The 21,959-nt window shown below is 39.4% G+C and overlaps 1 protein-coding gene across 13 annotated transcripts in view; it reads left to right on the forward strand.

Moving 5' to 3' along the window:
- Positions 1 to 21,959, forward strand: part of DOCK7 (dedicator of cytokinesis 7) — an 888,535-nt gene that overhangs the window by 261,400 nt on the left and 605,176 nt on the right. For all 13 annotated transcript variants that reach the window (XM_085602421.1, XM_085602422.1, XM_085602423.1 and 10 more), the window contains exons 9-10: positions 2,653 to 2,802; positions 20,000 to 20,080. In XM_085602421.1, the coding sequence (XP_085458547.1) occupies positions 2,653 to 2,802; positions 20,000 to 20,080 (231 nt within the window). The remainder of the gene's footprint in view (positions 1 to 2,652; positions 2,803 to 19,999; positions 20,081 to 21,959) is intronic.

Raw genomic sequence — 21,959 nt, forward strand, 5'->3', positions numbered from 1 at the left:
GATGAAGTAATCAGAGAAAAGAAAGTCACAAAATCCATGGATTCTTTACAGCATTTGCAGAACCCCAACACATAAAAAGGTGGTTGGGGTCCACAGTGGAGGTAAAAAATTGCATCATTAAAAACAATTCAATTTGCTGAAAAAAACAGTTAAAAACTGAGTTATGGTACAAATTCAGTCATAACTTGTTCCACCTGCCATGCCTCACACACCAAAGGCACAAAAATGAAAAAAAGAGTTTTCAAGAGAACAACTTTGGTATGGTGTATATTGTGTGTGCTGGTAGTCATAACTGGCTACTTTTAGTGTTTTTGTATGTTTAAGCCAGAACCAATACTCTGTTTTTAACTGTGTTTTTTTTAAGTGAACAACAATAAATATATTTTTAGAACACCATTTTGACACTGTGCTAGAAGTCTTGCATCCATTAAGTACACATGTTCAACTCTGACATCTGCTGGTGATTATTTGATTGAAATATGAATGGTTGCTCTCATTGTCTTATACGAACTCTTAGGGGCAGGCGTTGGGTGTTGAGCAAGCTTTGAACTAGCATGCTGACTTAACGTCTCCCCCGTCTTGATTTGTTCCCTTTTGTTCTGTCTTCTCACTTTCTCTACCTGAAATGAACTCTTTTTTTACTTTGGCCAACTTAGTATCTACATTCCTAGACTCCCACATGCTCAAAACGCAGAAACCCACCCCTTCAAAAAAAATTAAAGGGAACTTATTTCTACCATTTCGATCCTTCTGTATTTGCAGTCTGTTTATAAAGAGATAAATACAAAACAATTTAATTAGTTCATCTGCCACTTACCTTCAGATCTATTTTTCTCATCATCAAATTTCCACACTACAAAGCCAGTCATCGCAAATGTTTGCTCATGGGAGGTTTCTGATTTGCCCACAATTTTGGAGAGACAGACTCATTAGTAATCATCTTCTGTGCTTATTGTCAGGCTTTCTCCTTTGATTCAATGAGATGACGACTGCCCAAGGTTCTGTGAAGAAATCAAGTTTGACTTTTACTGAGCATTGCCAGCATTTAGCATGTCTGTGGTAGCTAAGATTTTTACATTCCTTCATTTTTTACTCAGCAGGGGAAATACAATTGCTAAAGCTAAATACTTACTGCTGACAAAACAGTGTTCTGAAGGTCACAATTTTTCACCTTTACAGGACAGGCTTAGCTTTCTGGTTTTACGAGGTTGATTCATTGAGTATCATAAATTTGGTAGCAGTAAAATCTGTTATTTACTACACTTAGAAACATCAGTTGTAGCACTACATAACACAGGGTATTATTGTTGTTAATAATAATAATAGTAGTAGTAATAATAATAATAACAACAATTACTTTATGCCATGTTATTCTTCGCACTTTAATCATAAACCATGTTAATGTATAATAAAAGACTAATTGACTTCCAGACAATTTTTTCAAGCAATAGGTTTGCCAACATTATGGATATAAACAAAATAAAGATTTAGTAAAATTCATGTTTTACTTTCTGTGATGTATGGCAGCAAAACCAGTATTTTTCTGATTCTGATGTTAGGTAATGGACTGCTTAATATAAACGCTTAGGTTACATACAGCTACAAGATCTATGATCCAGAAATGTGAACCCTTATAGACGTCGTCATGGAAAGATTGGTGTGTGTATAGGATATGCCTCATTCTACAATGTTCACTTTCTGACCATGATATTTTCAAGGTAGAAAACGATAACATTTAGGACACTTCTCTCCTCGGATTGCAACAAGTGTTTCGAAATCTAACTTATCTATGCAGTTGTAATATGAAATGGCACTTGTAATTTGAAAACTGAAACTGATAACATTTAGGACACTTCTCTCCTCGGATTGCAACAAGTGTTTCGAAATCTAACTTATCTATGCAGTTGTAATATGAAATGGCACTTGTAATTTGAAAACTGAAACTGCCAATTACTTTCCAAAATGCATAACTTGCAGATATTGAGGCATTCATGGTCCAACATGTTTCTCTTAAAGAATTAACACAAGCCATTACAGAAGTGTCTTCTTGCCGTAAGTGACAGAGCAGTTGCACACAATTGCTTTGTGTACTGTTCAAATGCCTTTGTTCATTACTCCTAATAAATCATAGAGAGCTGAAACTCAGGGGCTATTAAGGCTTTATATCATGCATTTCAGAAGTAGACTATCTTCCCTCTGTTCTCATGCTGCAAAACACTGTTCTGTCTGTCGCCACACTTTCCATGGGGCTTCTTATAACTTCCAACTGCCACATATACCAAGTGTATCGTTGTTTGACTCCGAATCCTGAAACGCAACATCCATTTTGCTGATGCCACAAAATGCCACAAAATGGTCATATCTTGTTTGGAAGTTCAGTAAATACAATATCTCTTTTTAAAATCTGCGTGTGTTGGTTCCAGTACAGCGCAACATAAGCAATTCAGTTTACATTGCCATTATAAGCATTAGGTTTCAGGTTCTAGTCTAGTGATAAAATATTAAAAAGCTCTACAATTTTAATGATGCTACAACTCACTTTTGTGTTACAATGTTGTCGCTATCTAATTAATTCAAAATGAATTTGGGATCAGTGTTTAGAAGTTTAATGTTTGTCACTATAATATTTATCATTCTGATTTTTCCTTTTAGATTTCAGAGAATTTTCACTTTGACTTGAACTCTGAACAAGTTAAAGGAATGCTCCGCCCTTATGTGCCTTCTGCTGCCATTAGCACACTGGCTAGATCTGCGGTATTTTCCATTACGTATCCTTCTCAAGATGTGTTCCTTGTAATAAAGGTAAGGAGGATGGGGAGGCTCATGGGAAAACACCAAGTTTAATTCACCATTGCCTAAATATCTTTATATAGTCTTGATATTCAGGTTTCTTTCTGAAACACATTCTTGAAAAACATACAGTGATCAACCTTGAAACCAGTATCACTTGATTCAAGTGTTGAAAACATACATCCTTCCAGGCCTAAGAGCAAGGTCAACAGAAAGTCTAAGCCTGTAAAATTATACTTAATTTGTAAGCACGATTGAGATCGAAAGTAGGCTCTGGAGACAAAAACTCAGAAATTAATTTAAAAAAATTCTAGAAAGGAAGCTGAACTAGAAAAGTTAGAAATTGCAGCTTGAGATCAAGAAAAATGTAAAGAAAAGCCCTGAATGCCGAAACTATATTGTGAATTCAAAAGGAAAAAAGCTTCCAAGGAGCTTTATCCTCCCATTAGAGCTCTTACAAAATGGGATAAATATGATCAAGAGAAGGTGGGGAGACCCTAAAATGTCCCTTATATCCATTGACCTCTACCCAACCCTAAACCCTAAAATCACCCTTACTCTACCCACCCCTAAACTCTAAAATGATCCTTTACCCCTCCTGAAACCTAAACTGCGTTTTTGAAGTAACATAAAAAGTACGTTATTAAAAACAAAAAGATTTACCTGTGTGGTAATGTGTTGCATGGTAAAGGTACAAATACTTGCCTACAAGGTACTTACATGCTTAGTAAAGACTGTGTGGTAAAGGTCCTGCGTGATAAAGGCTGTTGCCCATTGTTGAAGTCTGCATATCATTGCTCTAGAATGTTATAGATTGCATCAAGGAAGTAGGCATTATAAACCAATGGCCATATTACTTCCAATCCCTGATGTACATGTTTTGACAAAACTATGCATTCCTCTCTTTCAAAGGTAAAATAAGGTGACAAAGCTAATGGCACCTTAGTTGCAGAGTTAAGGAGCATGAAATGTTAAGCCATAGCAGGCTTAGTATTGCATTTTCCTACATTTTGCAGGAGTTGATTATTGCACATTTAAAGTACTCCCTGAAAGGTTGGAGTCACACACAACAGAAGCCAGAGTGTGGAAGATGTGAATCACCAGTGCTGCTCAAGGCATACTTTTCCGCAAATCACCTGACAAATGTGCTTCTCTGAACTCTGTTGCATGTACTTATGTGTTCCATGAATATTGACTTTGCTTTGATGTGATTAATTGTGACCCAGCGTGAACTCAATATATTGATCAGGGATAAATATTCAACAACATCACAACACTGTGGCCCATACACATTCACCCAAATCCCTGATGCGCTGGGGTCAAGTTTGCTAACTTTACTTCACTTTACTCTAGTTTTCTCAGGCACTAAATTTATACATCCTTTACTTTTTCGTATTTAAACAATTGTTAATTTTTCATCTACTTGATCGATGGACCAATTAGTTGAAGAGTTGATGTCAATGGTAATGGTAATTCAAAAAGACATTTAATCACTAAAAACTGGCTAAAATAACCACAAACTCTTGGTGAGATTTAATAATTTTATCTAGTTATATTAAATGCTCATAGCGATTACATTCATAAATTCAAATACTGGAAACCTCATGAGAGAGAAACTTTAATCTATAGCAGAGTAAAACGGAATCATTCATCACCATTTACGTTGCAAAGAGTGGATAGATGAAGAAACATTAGATACAAGTAAAAATATATCGATTTAAACCATCAATTTGGAGGGGATAGATGAAGAGACGGAAGCTTCAGAGACAAAAATACGTCTGCAAAATAATTTCTGCAATGCTAAGTTAGGTTAAATACAAACCCAAGAGATCTGTAAGGGAAAACCACCACCCAGGCCTAGGCAGCAGTGGGGGACTCCTGAACCAAGAGTCAGGGATCAAAGACTCAAGAACCAGGAAAGGGACAGGACAGGAACAGCTAGGCCTCTCAGCAAACCGACAAACAGCGACACACCCCCCTCTTTCTTGGACACCTTCAGCCTAAGCGACCTAAACCACACCCCTAAAGCACCTATTCTTATACCCTAAAAGTACTTGTCCGTCCCACAATAGTTGCTAAATTCACATTTTCTAGCAAAGGGATTGGTTGGGTTCTAGGGGTGGGATGTCACTCCACTATGAAATAATCTACTTTTGACTACACCATTGTTCTGAACAATTTTTTTTATACAGTCATCCATACCTCTCCTCTCTCATGAGTACACATGTAACAATTTATTGTACATTTTTATAAATTCAACAACTACAGGTTCCGTTCCCACGATTACACTGGCTTGGGCTGCTTTTCAATGTTCCGTCCTTCACCAGGTCAGGCTTTTCAGCTTTGCACAGCAGTTCAGTCACGTGGTCACATTGGTTTCTGCTCTCTCCTAATTCCACCCGTCCTTGGTTAAGCTAATTTTAAAAGATGGAGGACTCATCCATTACTAAAGGAACAGAAAACGAACATTTATTAATTATGTGACAATGCAATTTTTACTGTTTACCCCCCACTTTAGCTCTACTTCATATTAACGGTTAGCCTAGCATAGCACAAGCATAAAACCTGCATTATTTACTAGTTTAAAGCAACACACACCATGCTTTTTACTGATTACACATGCGGCCTTGCCATGCAAACCGTCTTAATTCGTTTTAATTACAAGATTATTAAATTTCCGGTTATTTACGCATTATTCAGTGTTATTTCATACATATTGCAAAGCAAGCTTCCCGCGTGTAGTGTAATAGTGCACATTAGTTGTTTTAACACTACTTACTGTTAGTACATATTATAGGGGTGTTAAAATGAGCAGGTTTCTTTCGTGAAAATCCTGCTCCATCAATCCCCCCTCTGATAGCTTTTAGGAGCCATCATAAATACTCACCCTACCGAGTGCCACCTTTTTATTTTATTCAAATTTTACTTTCTCTCTCTCCTTTTATGGCACTCTCATCTAGCTCTTTCATCATATCATAGTATTCTCCATTATCTCCTCTAACTCTATTTCTTCTCTCTCTCTTTCTTTTTATTCCTTTTCTGTTATTCTTTTTATCTGTTGTTTCTTTTCTTTTTCTTATGCAATTACAACACTTATACACTGTTAATATTACTAGAGCCACTATTGCTACCAAAAGTATTGGCTTTATTATTTTTCCTATTAAACTACTTCCAAAGGTAGAAAACCACATGCTTACCGCGGAGAAACTCTCATCAAGTCTCTCCCAAACACCATCAACCTCCCGTTGGATTAAATCTTTATGCAGTTCTGTAGTATTTCTGATATATTCCTCTATTCCTTTACTTTTGTCTGGGATATAGGTACAGCAGTGTTGAATTGTCATCATGCCACAGACTCCACTCTCTTTTGCCAAAAGAATATCAAGGGCAAGTCAATTTTGCAAAACCATTGATCTGATTGCCACCATTTCGGTATCAATCATTAAGAAACCACCAGCAGTATCCGTTGATAAACGATCAACCACTGTGGACAATTTTCGAATTTTGTGCAAATTCAGAACAACTCCAACTGAGGGTATCACTGCACCAAAGATATCACCTACTATTTCTGAAAAACTTGCTCTTTTACTAAGTGTTAGTCCTTGTTTTACTTCATTGAGACTATTTTCTTTACGGTCTATATGGGAGACTTTTGGAAATACAATTGCAAAATAACCTTCCATACCAATGTGCAGGTAACCTATAGGATTTCTTACCAAACACGTAATAGATAGATTGCCGGGAAAACAGGGTCAGTTCCACCCTATAATCCCCATCCTCCAGTAATTAAAAAATAGGCATGACAACAATTAACAAAATCCACATAAATGCTAATAGAAAAACACCACGTAAGCAAGCTTTAATACATCTATGTTTTAGACTGGATTTTGGTTGTTCAGTCACTTTTGCTTCTGCCATTTTGATAAACTATAAAATGCTAAACAAATCTGCTGATCCTCTCCCTCCCTCACCAAGGACCCCCACACCGCCAAAACCAACCTCCACGAAGGAATGAAGGCCGTCGCCGACTGGATGAGGAACAGCCGACTGAAGCTGAACTCGGATAAGACGGAGGTCCGCATCCCCGGATCCACCCCCTCAGCCTGGGACGACTCCTGGTGGCCGACTGCACTAGTAACCGCCCCAACACTCACCGACCACGCACGCAACCTAGGGCTCATCCTCGACTTCACCCTCTCCATGACGAAGCAGGTCAACGCCGTCTCTTCCGCCTGCTTCAACACCCTCCGCATGCTCCGCAGGATCTACAAGTGGATCCCCACCGAAATGAGAAGGACGGTCACACAGGCCCCCGTCAGCAGCAGACTGGACTACGGAAACACCCTCTACGCAGGAGCCTCGGCCAAACTCCTGAAACAGCTACAACGCATCCAGAAGGCCTCCGCACGCCTGATCCTCGACATCCCCCACCGCAGTCACATCACACCCCACCTGAGAGACCTGCACTGGCTCCCTGTCAACAAGAGGATAACCTTCAAGCTCCTCACCCACGCACACAAGGCACTCCACAACACCGGACCAGCGTACCTCAACAGCCGACTCAGCTTCTACACCCCCACCCGCCATCTCCGCTCCACAAACCGCGCTTCGCCACTGTCCCCCGCATCCAAAGAGTGACCGCCGGCGGAAGATCATTCTCCCACCCCGCCGCCAAGCCATGGAACACCCTCCCCATGCGCCTACGGCAGACCCATGACCTTCTGACCTTCAGAAGACTCCTCAAGACCTGGCTCTTCGAACAGTAGCAGCATTCCTCCCCCTTAGCGCCTTGAGACCCTCACGGGTATGTAATGCGCTTTACAAATGCTTTGATTGATTGATTGATTGATAACAATCTTTCTAGTCTACAATCTAAAAGAAATCTGTAAAAAATCTATATGGACTCTATTCTAAAAATTTCAAAATATAGATTTCTTTGTGTAATCCTACACTTAATGACTTTCTACTTCACCCCTTTCTTTTATTTCAGTATTTTGGATCTTTAATTCAAATTCAACTGACAATTTTCACCATAATCTCTTTACAGTTCCTTTTAACGTGGTCTCAGTTTGTTTTCATCTTCCCTTTCAGTATCACTACTTTCTTGTTCTTCACCTAGACCCAAACTTTCAAATTCTTCTAGTATGACATAGGTCCATTCAGGAGCTTTGTACTTTCTACATGGTATGCTTGTTATTTTAGTTTTTTGAGTTCCTTTTCTTCTTATATTATCTGGATCTGTTTGACTTGAGACTTCTTTACCTTGCTCTGGTCTTTTTCTCTATCTCTTTTTACTAATCTATACTTTGGCTTTCTTGCTCCACTTGACCAATTGTCTCCTTTTCTATGTCTCTTTTTCTGTACTATCTTTTCACCTTCTGTGTTTTGTTCACCATTTCTTTAATTCAAGCTTCTTTCTATCTGTCTCTCACTGTGCCTTTGTATTTCTGTTTCTGTTAGTTCAACACTTGTTTCTAATTCATCAGTGAGTTCACCTTCTTCTAGCTCATTTGTGTCTTCACTTTCCTCTGGTCCTACTTCTTGCTCAACAGCTTTTTCTCTTTCTTCTGTCCCAATAGCTGTTTCACTTCCCTCTGACTCAACACCAGCCTCACCTTCTTCTGACTCAACAACAGTCTTTTCAGTCCCAGTATCTGGTGCCCACTTTTCTTGACTTGTGCTTGGCTGTTCATCATCAAAATGTTCATTAGAATCTGTCACTCCAGACTCTTCAGCTTCGCACATTTCAGCTGGTGGTCCTTGATTTTGTTTTTCCAGTTGCTGTTCTTCAGGTCTTTCAATTGGACTTGGGACTAGGCAGGTGTGGCTTGCATGTATCTAATTTGGCAAGCCAGAACACTACACTGCTGTGGTCGTCACCAATTTGATCTGGTAAGGGCCGCTCCAACGGGGTTCTAGGCACATTTTCCTCACATACTTCTTGACTAGGACCCACTCAGCAGGATTCAAATCACATGCTTGGTTCCGCTGTGTCGTTCTTGCATCTCCTCCAACCTGGCGGGACACAAAACACACCAGGTCAGCATGTCCTTTGCAATAATCTAGCACACAATCATCAGAAAAATTCATCAGTTTGTTCGCTGTGATGTATGCTTGTCTCATGGCTTTTCCCATCAACACTTCATGGGTCTTAATCCAGTCTTTCTGTCAGGTATACTTCTAAGACTCATGACAAGAGGAGTGTTACTCTTCCCCCAGGACACCATCCCTGTGGTGGATGTTCGGTGTGTGAACTGACGGAGAAGACGACTGAAATCACACTAGGTAGTGGGAGAACCTGGTTTCTTCGTCAGTTCACTAACTGCAACACATGTCATGTAATATACAGACTTGCATGTCCATGTGGGCTACACTACATTGGTTTAACATCCAGGAAGGTCAAGGTGCGCATACAAGAACATCTAAGCACGATCAGGGCAGGCAAACTCACTACACGCCTGGCACAACATTACCATGATCATCCACACCACTTTAAATCACTGAAATGGGTTGTGTTGGAGAAGGTTTTTGGTGACGCTGGCGATGTGGAGAAGAGATTGGCAGTGAAGGAGGCTCGCTGGATGTATTCAGAGAAGGGGGACAAAGTTGGTCTTAATGACCAAATTGAGTGGAATAAGGTCAGTAGGTAGGCTGTCCATCATATGTCTAGTATAACATCAATAGAACATCAGTACATTGTTTTATTGTTGACCTACATTTCCATACACCGCACTTTGATTCCCAGACCTTACTTAAATGGAATAGGTTTGATTTAAAGAGTATATGCTATTGGTTTGGGAGAAAAGACTAACTGTTACATGAGGGGCGTCCTGGTTCCCTTGGTGATTGCTAAGATGATGATACCAATGTTGAGGCAGTGAGTGCCGCTCGTTTTCCTGGAATATGCCCAGACATCGCTTGAGTGTCTGCCAAGTTGCTGATTCTGAGCAAAAATGGCAAGACGGGCGGTTCTACGGATTAAGTGTTGCCCGAAATGGGATTCGTCTGCATTATTCATTGACTTTTGAAACAGTGCTAAGATGGCCGCCATACTCCCCATACTGCTTACACTTGATATTAGGTCTCTCGAAGTCTCGCGAGGCGCGATTATGGAGTGTTTGTAAGCGGATGCGGTGAGGCGGTAACTCGATGCTGGGTTGAGTTACCGCCCGTGTGTAAAGGTATACGGTAAGCGCATGGGCTCTAGAGGCTTTGTGAAGCTCGCATTTGATGATCGAACGCTGCACGGCTGCTATATTTCTTAAATTCGGGGGACACCGAGTGCGTGGCTTGAGTTGCAAATATTGGGCAGAGACTTGGCTCTGGTTTTAAAAGCACCGGTAGACATGCAGGTCATTGAAAGTTAGTGTACTTCTGTGTGATTCGACACTAGTGCGAGCATTATTGGTTTTTTATGCTTACTTGAAGTGCATAGCAGCTCGTCCTTGAAAGTTCGGAGAATAACATTAATGGTTTTCAAACGTGCAAGCAGATATACGGGTGATTGTCTGTTAGCCCATATATGAGGAGAACCATTACTGATTGTATGAGACGAGAGGCTATTGATAAGAGCTACAGGTGCGCGGATCTGTGTGACTTACATGTGCACGACCCAGTTTGTATTTTCCGATGAGGAACAGTTGGAATAGCATCGTTGCATAAGATGAATGGTGATGGTGTGGATATCGGGGATCTTTCCACGCCATTATTATATTTTTTTCACAGATGCAGGCACGAGCAACGGTTGTGCTTTTCTGAACAGGGAGGCGTAAGCAAACAGGTTATACGCCCCTGTGACTGGTTGGGAGCTGGTATGTGGGCCCAAGGCTCCAACTAGGTAATATACCTGAGTTCAGAGTCATGGAATTCTTTCCGTGATTAATTGTGAATATACATATGAGTTTTTACTGGGGACATCCCGTTGAAGTAACTAAGCTGTATGTTGTCTCTTTGTGTTCGTCAGTCCTTTTTATTGTTGTGTGTCCAGGGAGGTGATTTTTGACCTCTGTTGCCCTGATGAATTTGCCTCAAATTTATTGGCAATGAAACATGTTGGCCGTCATTAACAAGGTATTCAACATGCTGTGTTTTTAAACAGTGGGATAGACTCCTAACAAAAATAAAAAGTATATTTGTGAGTCTAACCCCTTCTTTGTCTTTCTTGGCACAGTTTGTGTTCCCGTTTTCACAATACACACTCTTTTTGTTGTATGTTTGTCTCTCTTTGCACTGGACACTTCACTTTTTTCTTATGAGAAAGCTATCAATGATGAAATAAAGCTGGTGAGAACCAACCAGTAGCTCCTCTGGTGGTGCGCACGTGAGATACTTTCTCTTCCTTTACACATTTTTTCCACCTACTTTCTCTGATAATGAGGGTGTGTGTAGAGTGAGTAAAGTTGTTTAATTAACCTGTGGACTGACTTTTCACTTTCTTGTTTCCATCCTTTCTGTTGTCTTTGAAATTTTAAATATTGGTAGCACACTGGATGGGGTTATACCATATGATTTAATGGGTACTGGACGTTTTTGATAAAGTATTCTTTCCTCCACTCATTCCAGATTACATAAGATTATGCTACATGGTGCCAGTTCTTGTTTGTTGAAATTATACTTCTAAGACTCATCAATACAAGGGGTAAAGCGTCCGGCCAATTCAGTGTTGTGGCTGCACATACCTTCCCTAATCTAGACTTTATTGTGCCATTTATCTGCTCAACAATACCAGATGCTTCTGGTCAATAGGCACAATGCAGCTTCTGTTCAATCTGTAATGCTGCACAAATCATCCAAATTATTTCATTATTGAAGTGCAATCCTCTATCTGCTTCCAAAGTGACTTGAAAACCAAATCTAGGGATCAGTTCTCTCAACAACAGCTTAGCCACTGTAAGGCTATCATTCCTTCTCGTTGGATAGGCCTCTACCCAGGTATAAAACAAACGGACAAAGACAAGGACGTATTTCAGCCCATTGCATGGTGGTAACTCAATGATGTAAATCTGAAGTCTGGTAAAAGGACCTCCTGCTTTCCCAATCACACCCCCAACCTACCACTTTCTTTCTTTCTTGGTTTTTGTTTTTGGCATACCTTTGACATAAACTTTCTGTGATGACCCTGATCTTTGGATTATACCATGTCTGCTTGAACAGTCTAACCATTGCATCTCTTCCAATATGTGCGAGTCCATGGTACATCTGGCCATTTGAGAAAGTAAAGAATCCGGTAATACTGGTCTTCCATCGTGGTAAACCAATACCTCATCTTCTGCATTTTTCCTACAACCTGTTCTATGCCATTCTTCTTTTTCCCCATCAATAGCTTTATCTTGCATTTGCCTTACCTCATCCCAAGTCTCAAATGTGATTGTGAACATAAGGTGGCATTCGGTATTTCCTCTTTCAATTGATCGGTTTATGGCCATCGTTTTTTTGTGTACAGAAACGCGCAAATTGATCCGCGTATCTGTTGCCCTTTGTCACATTATTATCTCCTGATTGATGTGCAGCACATTTTACAACTGCAATTCTTTTTGGTAACTGCAAAGCATCCAATAATTCCTTTACAGTTTTTCCATTCCGAATTGGGGAACCTGTGGAAGTCAGGAATCCTCTTTGCATCCATAGCTGACCGAAGTCATGTACGACTCCAAAACCGTACTGACTGTCGGTGTAGATTGTTACTTTTAGACCCTTTGCCAATTTACATGCTCTAGCCAAAGCAATTAGCTCTGCGACTTGAGCGGAGTTTATCCCCTTCAAACAGGATGCTTCTAGTGCTCCTGATAAGGTGCAGACAGCATAATCAGCACACAATTCACCCTTTTCATTTCTCAAACACGATCCATCCACAAACAGTTCACAATCTGGTTCTTCCAAAGGATCATCCTCTATATCTGGACGGGGCTTAGTACAGAGTTCTGTCACATCTTGAATTTGGTAACAAATTAGCAGGATTCACAGTAGTGCACCTCACCACCATCACATTTTCAGCACCTAGAATAACTCTCTCATACTTAGTCAGCCGGGTTAAAAGTATCTCATCTAAATGTGGTATGTTACTTTGACTGGATAACCCATCACAATTGCTTCACTCTGTTCCAGACTTACACTAGTGGGGGCTACTGCTTTTAAACAGCCTGGTAATGCTGCAGCCACTGAATCAAGGGTAGCCGAAAAATATGTCACTGGACATCGTGCCATTCAGTGTTTCTGAGTTAAGACTGCAAGTGCACATCCATCTCTTTCATAAATTTACAATGCAAATTCTTTAAAGTAATCTGGCATTCCCAAAGCAGGTGCTTGACAAAGACTGTTTCGCAATCTTGTAAAAGATTCCATACTCTCTTCGTCAAACACAGTTGGATATTTCACATCTTTTCGTGTCAGCCTCTGTTGAGCTTTTGCAATCAATGAGAAACTACAGATCCACTGTCTGCAGTATCCAACCATTCCCAAAAACATTTGCATTTCCTATTGATTTCTGGGTGGATTCATTTTCTTGATCACACTGATTCTCTCTGGCGTACCTTTCTGACCCCCTTTTCGATCTTGTGACCTAAATACTGAACTTCCTGTCTACAGTATTGCAATTTAGATGGTGACACTTTATGTCCTCCTTCTACTAAATGGTTCAGTAAAGCAATTGTGTCTGTCACACATGCATCTTCTGTTTTTGATGCCACCAGTAGGTCATCAATGTACTGAACCCAAACTGAGTTTCCAGGCATAACCAAAGTCTCCAAACATTTTTTCAAGAACTGATTAAAGCTCGAAGGACTCTCAGTGTACCCTTGAGGAACTCGGCACCATGCCAAGACATGGTTTCCGAACCGGAAGGCAAATAAATATTGACTTTCCAGGTGCAAGGGAATGGAGAAAAATGCCTGGCACAAATCAATAACGGTGTACCATTCAACATCACAAGGAATTTGGTTAAGAATTACTGCCGGATTTGGCACTACTGGACAATATGGTACTACCATTTTATTCACCTTTCTCAAATCTTGAGCTATTCTATATTTTCCATTAGGCTTTTTAATTCCAATAAATCCCCTGTTCAATCATTTGATCAATCACAGGTGTGACTCCAGAAATTACTTCTGGACTCATTTTGTACTGCGGGGTATTTGGATATATGGCACCATCTTTTACTGTAATCTGAATTGGATCTACATTTGTCATTAACCCAATCTCTTTTCCTGTGAAATCCCACATATCTGATCTCACTGTACTTTTAATTCTTCAGGCAAATCTTCTTCAGTGAGGAGTGAATATAATTCACTCACTTCTGATTCTCTTTGGGCCATCATTACTTTGTATTCAACATCCTCATCGGGTGTCTAAAAGGCAACACCATCCAGTGTACAATAAATGGTGCAATTCATTTTGCACAACAAATCTCTGCCCAAGAGATTAACAGGACTGGAATCACATACCACAAACCAATGCATGTCTTTCAAATTTCCAATATGAACTTCTATTGGGGCTGTGACAGGAGTTCTAATATGTTTATTTGCAACGCCTACAACTTGGATAGTTTCTCCCGAAAGCGGTAGGTTTGGAATTTCTGCTGCTCTCACAGTAGAACAGGTAGCACCAGTGTCCAACAAGAAGGTGATATCTTTACCTTCTACCTTTCCATCAACAAATGGACCGAACTGATCTACCGCTAAAGATGCGCCAAGTACGCACTCTTCCTCCCCCCCTCAGGCACCGTCATTGAGATGAATCTGAATCACTCTCATTGCACCGCAGCAAATACTGCAAAACTAGTGGATTCTTATCCAACTGCTCTTCTCCTCGGAATCCAGTTTTTGCACTGTACATCTGCATATGAGCATTCACATTATGCGATATAGGAGGTCGTGGCACCTGTAAGTGTGGAGTAACTATCTGCTGCTGCTGTTGATTCCCAGTCACCTCATTCTGCATCTGTGGATTTAAATTTTGATTTACTCCATTATCTTTTTGACCAGATCTACACTCATTCTTCCAATATCCAAACTTTCCGCACGCATGACAAGAACATTTCTTTTTAGCTTCTTCTTTGCTCATTTAAAATTTTCCTTTACCTCCACTATATACTTGACCAACCTGACCCTGACTTTGTTGCACATTACTACTTTCTTGTTGCTGTTCTGCCATCCTCACTTCTGCCCACATCATTTTCTCCTTTAACTTTTTAAGCCTTGAATCAATGTCATCACTTCAATACTTTGCATACCTCAGAATCTCATCTATTGACTTACTTTGCCAGCAGTGCATATGCTGCTGTATCATTGCGCTAATCTCTGGTTTCAATCCATATAGGAATCGATACACAAAATGTCCCATATCTTTATCTCCAATATTCTCAAACCCACTGTCCTGCTTAAACACCTGTAACAGCCTCTCATAATATGCATGCACCTACTCTTTAGGCTCTTGAGTCGTCCTATCAATCTTAACCCAATCTGTTTCTTTTGGGGAAATCTTCCCTTTCAAGAAAGTAATGACCTGATGGTACTTCTTCATCACCTCTTCAGATGGTGCACCTGTTTTTGCATCCTTATCCTCATCCTTAGGCCAGTCGACAGTAATTTTACATTATGTCCACAAATCAGCTGTAACCACTATTTCAAAAAGACCATCTAAATCTTTCAACAACACCTTTGAAACCTTTACAAATCTGTCCACTTGTTTATACCACTCAACTGGATTTTCTCGCAATCTTGGAAAATCATTGGTGAATGACAATATATCCTGTCTTGTCCAAGGTACATGAACATTTCCACCACCTGGAACCTCTCTCATTGGACATGCCCTTTCAATTTGCTCGGTTACCTTTAACGGAAACATGGAGGTTCCCTTACCAGTAGTTTCTTCCTTCTTTTTCATCCATTTACTCCTCCATCGTTCTACACTTCCCCATTTCTTCAAAATATTAATTAATTCTTTTACCTGCAAGCTTTTCCCTGACGTATTCAAACTCTCCAAATCCTTGTCAGTAAAAGCCATTCTGTACGTTTTCTGCAACACTTTCAAATTTTCTGTATCGATACCAAATTCACTGGCAACTTCCGATAGTTTATCATGAAGATTCTTCGCTCTCCATGTAATACTTTTACACAAAAACAGCAACTCTTCCTCACTATAAGTACCTAGCCTATCTGGACTTACTGTTCCAATAATCATCTCTTCTTAGTCTACTTTCAATTGACTCACATTTATACTCTTTGGTTGAGCTTTTGGCTTGGTCATTTCTTTTATCCAATTAGTTAATTCTTCTCGAGAGGGACCTACTTAACTCACTGCTACACGAATACAATTTGGCCCTATTTTCTTGGATCTAATTGAATACTTCTCCTCGGGGTCTCTGTTATTAGATCACTAACCGGTAGGTCTAACAGTGTGGTAGTTTGGTCATCTTGTCTATTTTCATTTGTTACTGACACTATTTCACTCCTTACACTACTTCTTGGAACTGACAATATATTTACTTTTGGCAAAGTCGAATATTCTCCAAATAATGGAACCACAGGACCAATTGTCACTGGTACCGTCAAAGCTTCTGCATTCAATTTTAACTGATTTAGTTTCTGTATCTGTTCCATTCTAGCTTTATTTAACAAACTCATTTCATTTTCTCGCACTATTCTAGCTATTTCGGTACCTTGGGGAGTTAATGGGGTTACTAATTGTGGGGCACTTGGAGTCACCTCCCCTGAATTTTCTTCATATGGTGGAGGTCATTTAGTCATAATATCTTCTTCATCATCAGATTCATTCAAACCCCCTCTGGATGTTTCTATATTTTTCTTTTTCTCTTTACACTTAGTACCTGTCTGACTCTCTACTGTCAAAACTGGATATAAACCCTCGGTCACTACAGCTCTTCTCTATCTTTTCATTTAATCTTCTCGCCTCTCAAATGGATATCTAGGCATAAAGTCTCTAAATCTTCTAACACTTCTATCTTTTTCTCGCTCATAAGCTTCCATTTCCCATTCGTCCAACGCTTCATACTGATTAAGTCTGGGGTTTGGCTCCAATGAATTCATTCTAGCTCTCAAATTTTGTAAAATTCTTACATTAAATATACCATACTCAGGAAAAGCTAACATCCCATCATCCTTCGTATATTTCATCCAGTTTTCTAACCAAACACACGTATGATACCCTCGCTCCATCATCATATAAGAAGCAGGCGTTTTTGGGGTGGAATTTGAATTCCCTCTCTAGTCACAGTGTGTTTGTCTTTCTTAAAGAAATGCTTTATTGTCTTTAGCAAACCCATTTTCAGACTCTTTTATTAGTATTTCTCAATAAACAGAACAACACAACTTCTCCGTAATTCTCTTTTCCCTATTTGCTAAATCCTGTCCTATACCAGCGCGGCTCACATTAACCAACCAATCACAGCTCACAACGTAACTTCAGTCTCAACCAATGTCAGCGCTACTCACACCAGCTAACCAATCAGAGCTTTGTCCACGCCTGCTACCTGACCAATACCAGCGCTGCCTTTTTGTGATGTCAGTTTTACTCCTTCTACTGACCCTCCGTTTACAATCTACTCTCGATACACGCCCGCTGCTTTGTCCAATACCAGCGCAGCACTTTGTGACGTCAGTATCACTCCTGCTACTGACCCCTCCTTTACAAAATCTTACAACAATAATTTTTAGAGTTTTCTTAATCACAAATCGGTTAATAACAACATAAAAGACAATGCTACTTTGTCTGCTCCGCTAAATAAAGAGATAGTCTTCACATTTCCAAGAGATCCTTACACTGCAAGTAGTAATAACGACCAGCTTTATCTCACTTCTCTAACAAGCTTTGGAAAGCCCTAGTTACTCCTCAAGGGATAAAGCCGAAGTTTCACAAGAGAACTTTTTGGCATTAAAAAGGTGTCCTGTTACTCCCCGGGGGATACTGCTAAAGTTTCAAAAGTGGCTCTTCACTATTTCAGACACACTACTTACATATGAATTTTCCCTAATTATAATGCTGACAGCCCTACCTAGCTTTTCAGTATTATTGCAACAGACAAAGTAATTCTGCAGTGTGATTTCTTTACCACACTCTTCTTCTGCCTACTTCAGGCAAATTCCTTCCCGGGATTCTGCAGGTAATTCCGTACCTGTACCTCTAGACAACATAGAACATGACACTAACTCTTCATGTTAAGACATATAATCAATATTCAATAACTATTACCAAACTAATCAATAATTAAACTGTCCTCTGCTGCCAATAAACTGATCCAGCGCGAACCCAATATATTGATCAGGGATAAATATTCAACAACATCACATCACATCACTTTGGCCCATACACATTAACTCAAATCTCTGATGAGCTGGGGTCAAGTTTGCTAACTTTACTCTAATTTTCTCAGGCACTAAATTTATACATCCTGTACTTTTGCGTATTTAAACAATTGTTAATTGACTTTTCATCTAGATGGACCAATTAGTTGAAGAGTTGATGGCAATGGTAATTCAAAAAGACATTTAATTATAAAAACTGGCTAAAATAACCACAAACTCTTGGTGAGATTTAATAATTTTATCTAGTAATAATAAATGCTCATAGCGATTACATTCATAAATTCAAATACTTGAAACCTCATGAGAGAGAAACTTCAATTTATAGCAGAGTAAAACGGAATCATTTACGTTGCAGAGTGGATAGATGAAGAGACATTAGATACAAGTAAAAATATATCGATTTAAACCATCAATTAGGAGGGGATAGATGAAGAGACAGAAGCTTCAGAGACAAAAATACGTCTGCAAAATAATTTCTGAATTGCTAAGTTAGGTTAGATGCAAACCCAAGAGATTTGCAAGGGAAAACCACCACCCGAGGCAGCAGTGGGGGACCACCTGAACCAAGAGTCAGGGATCAAAGACTCAAGAACCAGGGATCAAAGACTCAAGAACCAGGAAAGGGACAGGACAGGAACAGCTAGGCCTCTCAGCAAACCGACAAACAGCGAGGGCACCCCTCTCTCTTGGACACCTTCAGCCTAAGCGACCTAAACCACACCCCTAAAGCACCTATTCTTATACCTTGTTCATGCTATATACAACTTTATAAATAAAAAAATACCCTAAAAGTACATGTCCGTACCACAATAGTTGCTAAATTCACATTTTCTAGTGTAAGGGATTGGTTGGGTCCTAGGGGTGGGATGTCACCCTACTATGAAATCATTAACTTTTGACTACACCATTGTTCTGAACAATTTATACTGTCATCAATACCTCTTCTCTCTCATGAGTACACATGTAACAATTTATTGTACATTTGAATAAATTCAACATCTACAGGTTCCGTTCCCATGATGACTCTGGCTTTGGCTGCTTTTCAATGTTTCGTCCTTCACCAGGTCAGGCATTTCAGCTTTGCACAGCAGTTCAGTCACGTGGTCACATTGGTTTTTGCTCGCTCCTAATTCCACCCTACTTTGGTTAAGCTAACTTTAGAAGATGGGGGACTCGTCCATTACTAAAAGAACAGAAAACGAACATTTATTAATTATGTGACAATGCAAAATTCACTGTTTACCCCCCACTTTAGCTCCACTTCATATTAACGGTTAGCCTAGCATAGCACAAGCATAAAAGCTGCATTATTTACTAGTTTAAAGCAACACACACCATGGTTTTTACTAATTACACATGCGGCCTTGCCATGCAAACCGTCTTAATTTGTTTTAAACACAAGAATATTACATTTCCGGTTATTTAAGTATTATTCAGGGTTATTTATCGCTTATTGCAACACAAGCTTCCCGTATGTAGTTTAAAAGTGCACATTAGATGTTTTAACACTACTTACTGTTAGTACGTATTATAGGGGTGTTCAATTGGGAAAATACTGCTTCATCAGTTGTTCATCATGCTCCTGTGCAGTGACCAGATCAAAGGAAGCATGTTTTCCCTCGCTGAAAGAGAGAAATTCTAGGCAAACATAGCAGAGCAAGTCAGAAGGCTTGGTTGTAGGCCCTGCCAATGGGGGAATGCTTTCTGCAGACACTTTCTGTCCTGGGCGCAAAAACTGTTACACCTGCAATTTGTCTGTACTTATTTGGTGCAAGATGCCACAGTTGTTTGTTCTATGAACCAATGCTTCATTAAATGTAGGTTGCACTGAATAAATACAACTCCCTGCTTATTATTATTCTAATAATATCTGCCAATTTGTTTTCTCTCAGCTGGAAAAAGTTTTACAACAAGGCGATATTGGTGAATGTGCAGAGCCCTATATGATTTTCAAGGAAGCGGACACAGCAAAGGTAATTCACATGTTTTATCTTTGCTTATTTTTCTTTTAAGCCCTCACATAAATGTATTACCTTTCAAGAGAAAGTTCAAAGATAGCTGTAAAGTGTTGGCAGTGTCAGCTTAGGAGCTGACAGAAGAATAGAATGTGTGAAACAGCCGACATCTTAACATCTAAAATTGATTTTATTCTTTTTACTTTACGATAAAGAAAAACTTAGAAATTTACGGTAAAAGCACTATGATTTAAATCCCAAATAAAACAGGGAATTTGCTGGTTATACATAACTAAGTATAGCTTGCACTGCCATAAATTTCAGATGCAATCAGTGATGTAATATGTCTGCTCATAAGAATGGCATCACAGCAGAGAAAGTTATACATAAGGTCCGTTATGTATAACTGGCAAAGCTTCAATTTTTTTTTTTTTTTTTTTTAATGGTAGTGCTTTTTCATACAAACCAATACATGAATTTTTCCTGGTAGGAAAAGATGTATGTCTACATTGGTGCTGCTGATCCTGTATTGTGTTATGACAGCTATATATTGTGAGAGGTCAGCCATGTCTGAATCTCTTTTACTTTGAACATAACCTACATAACAGTTCTTAGTTTTCAGAAGAATCAAGCTGTGTACACCTGCTGCCACTACGCATCTTCCTAAATCTTTAACACAGCCAGAGATACCAACAAAACCGCAAAGAAGAACATCTTTCAACATTAAAATTTAACATACTTCACTTCCACTAGTCAGGAACTTTTAACTTGTGAAACAACGTATAACTTCCAAGTTTCTATTGGTTAAGAATCATGCCACTCACTTATGAGAAGGAACATGGTCTCAAGGGTTTCACTTTCTTGTCTTGCCTTGTTTATGTGCCCTAAAGAGGTTCACTGTAGGCCTGTCTAGTATTTTGGAAAATGTTATGACTTAATAAAACTGAAGTAATCTTATATTGGTACCAAATGCAAGAATTCTGATATTTTACAATGCCAAATGAGGCCAAAGGATTTTGACTTGTAATTGCTGACATCATCAGAGCAATATCTGCCTGTGGTAAGTGATGATGGTGACTTTAATAAAATTTCTGATCATGAGAGATCTACTGAAAGATCTTAAGTTATGTAGCAATGGAAAAATTCTAGATTTGGGCCTGATTCTTCTCTTCGATGTCTTCCCTCAAATGATGTATCTACGACTTACTCATCTGGTCTAAATTATGTAGTTGCCACCGGATCAGTCTTGGGGCACCTTGTCCTGAAATTCTGTATTAGCTGACCAAAACCATTCCTGCAGTTCTCTTAGACTATTTATTTCATGTTGACTCTCCTGCATGATGCCCTCCAATCATGATACATATGTTCCGGCCCGGAGATGCAAACATTATGTGCAAATAAGCCACAGAGAGGAAGCAAAGAGAGACAGTGGTATTGCAGATTTACATGCAGCACACCAAGTCTAACCCAAGTTCGGCCTTGGTGGAGTGGCTGTAAAGTAAAAGCGTATCACACTGAAGGAAACCAAAGCAAAACATAAATCTGAAGTCATGTAGAATGTATTTTATTCACAATTATGCTAAACGCTCTGTATGTAAACTTCAAGAACTCATAGTAACTAACAGTGCTATATCCAAAACTTAATAACATATAGGGAGCAATGTTCGGCTAACAAGCCCCACAAACACACACAAAACTGTACATAATCTAGTAAATACTTTGGATTTCATTTCAGCCTCACACTCCTATGACGCCTTGAACCTTTCTTATCCATTTTACCTCATTATTCACTGTACACGCCATTACATTGGAGTTACATTTGATTTTCATTTAATACCTCTCCATCCTTTAACTTAACATCATATCTAGAATATGGAGTACCTATTATGGGTAGGAG

The sequence above is a fragment of the Triturus cristatus genome, chromosome 4_2, assembly GCF_964204655.1.
Source record: "Triturus cristatus chromosome 4_2, aTriCri1.1, whole genome shotgun sequence".
NCBI classification, from domain to species: Eukaryota; Metazoa; Chordata; class Amphibia; order Caudata; family Salamandridae; genus Triturus; species Triturus cristatus.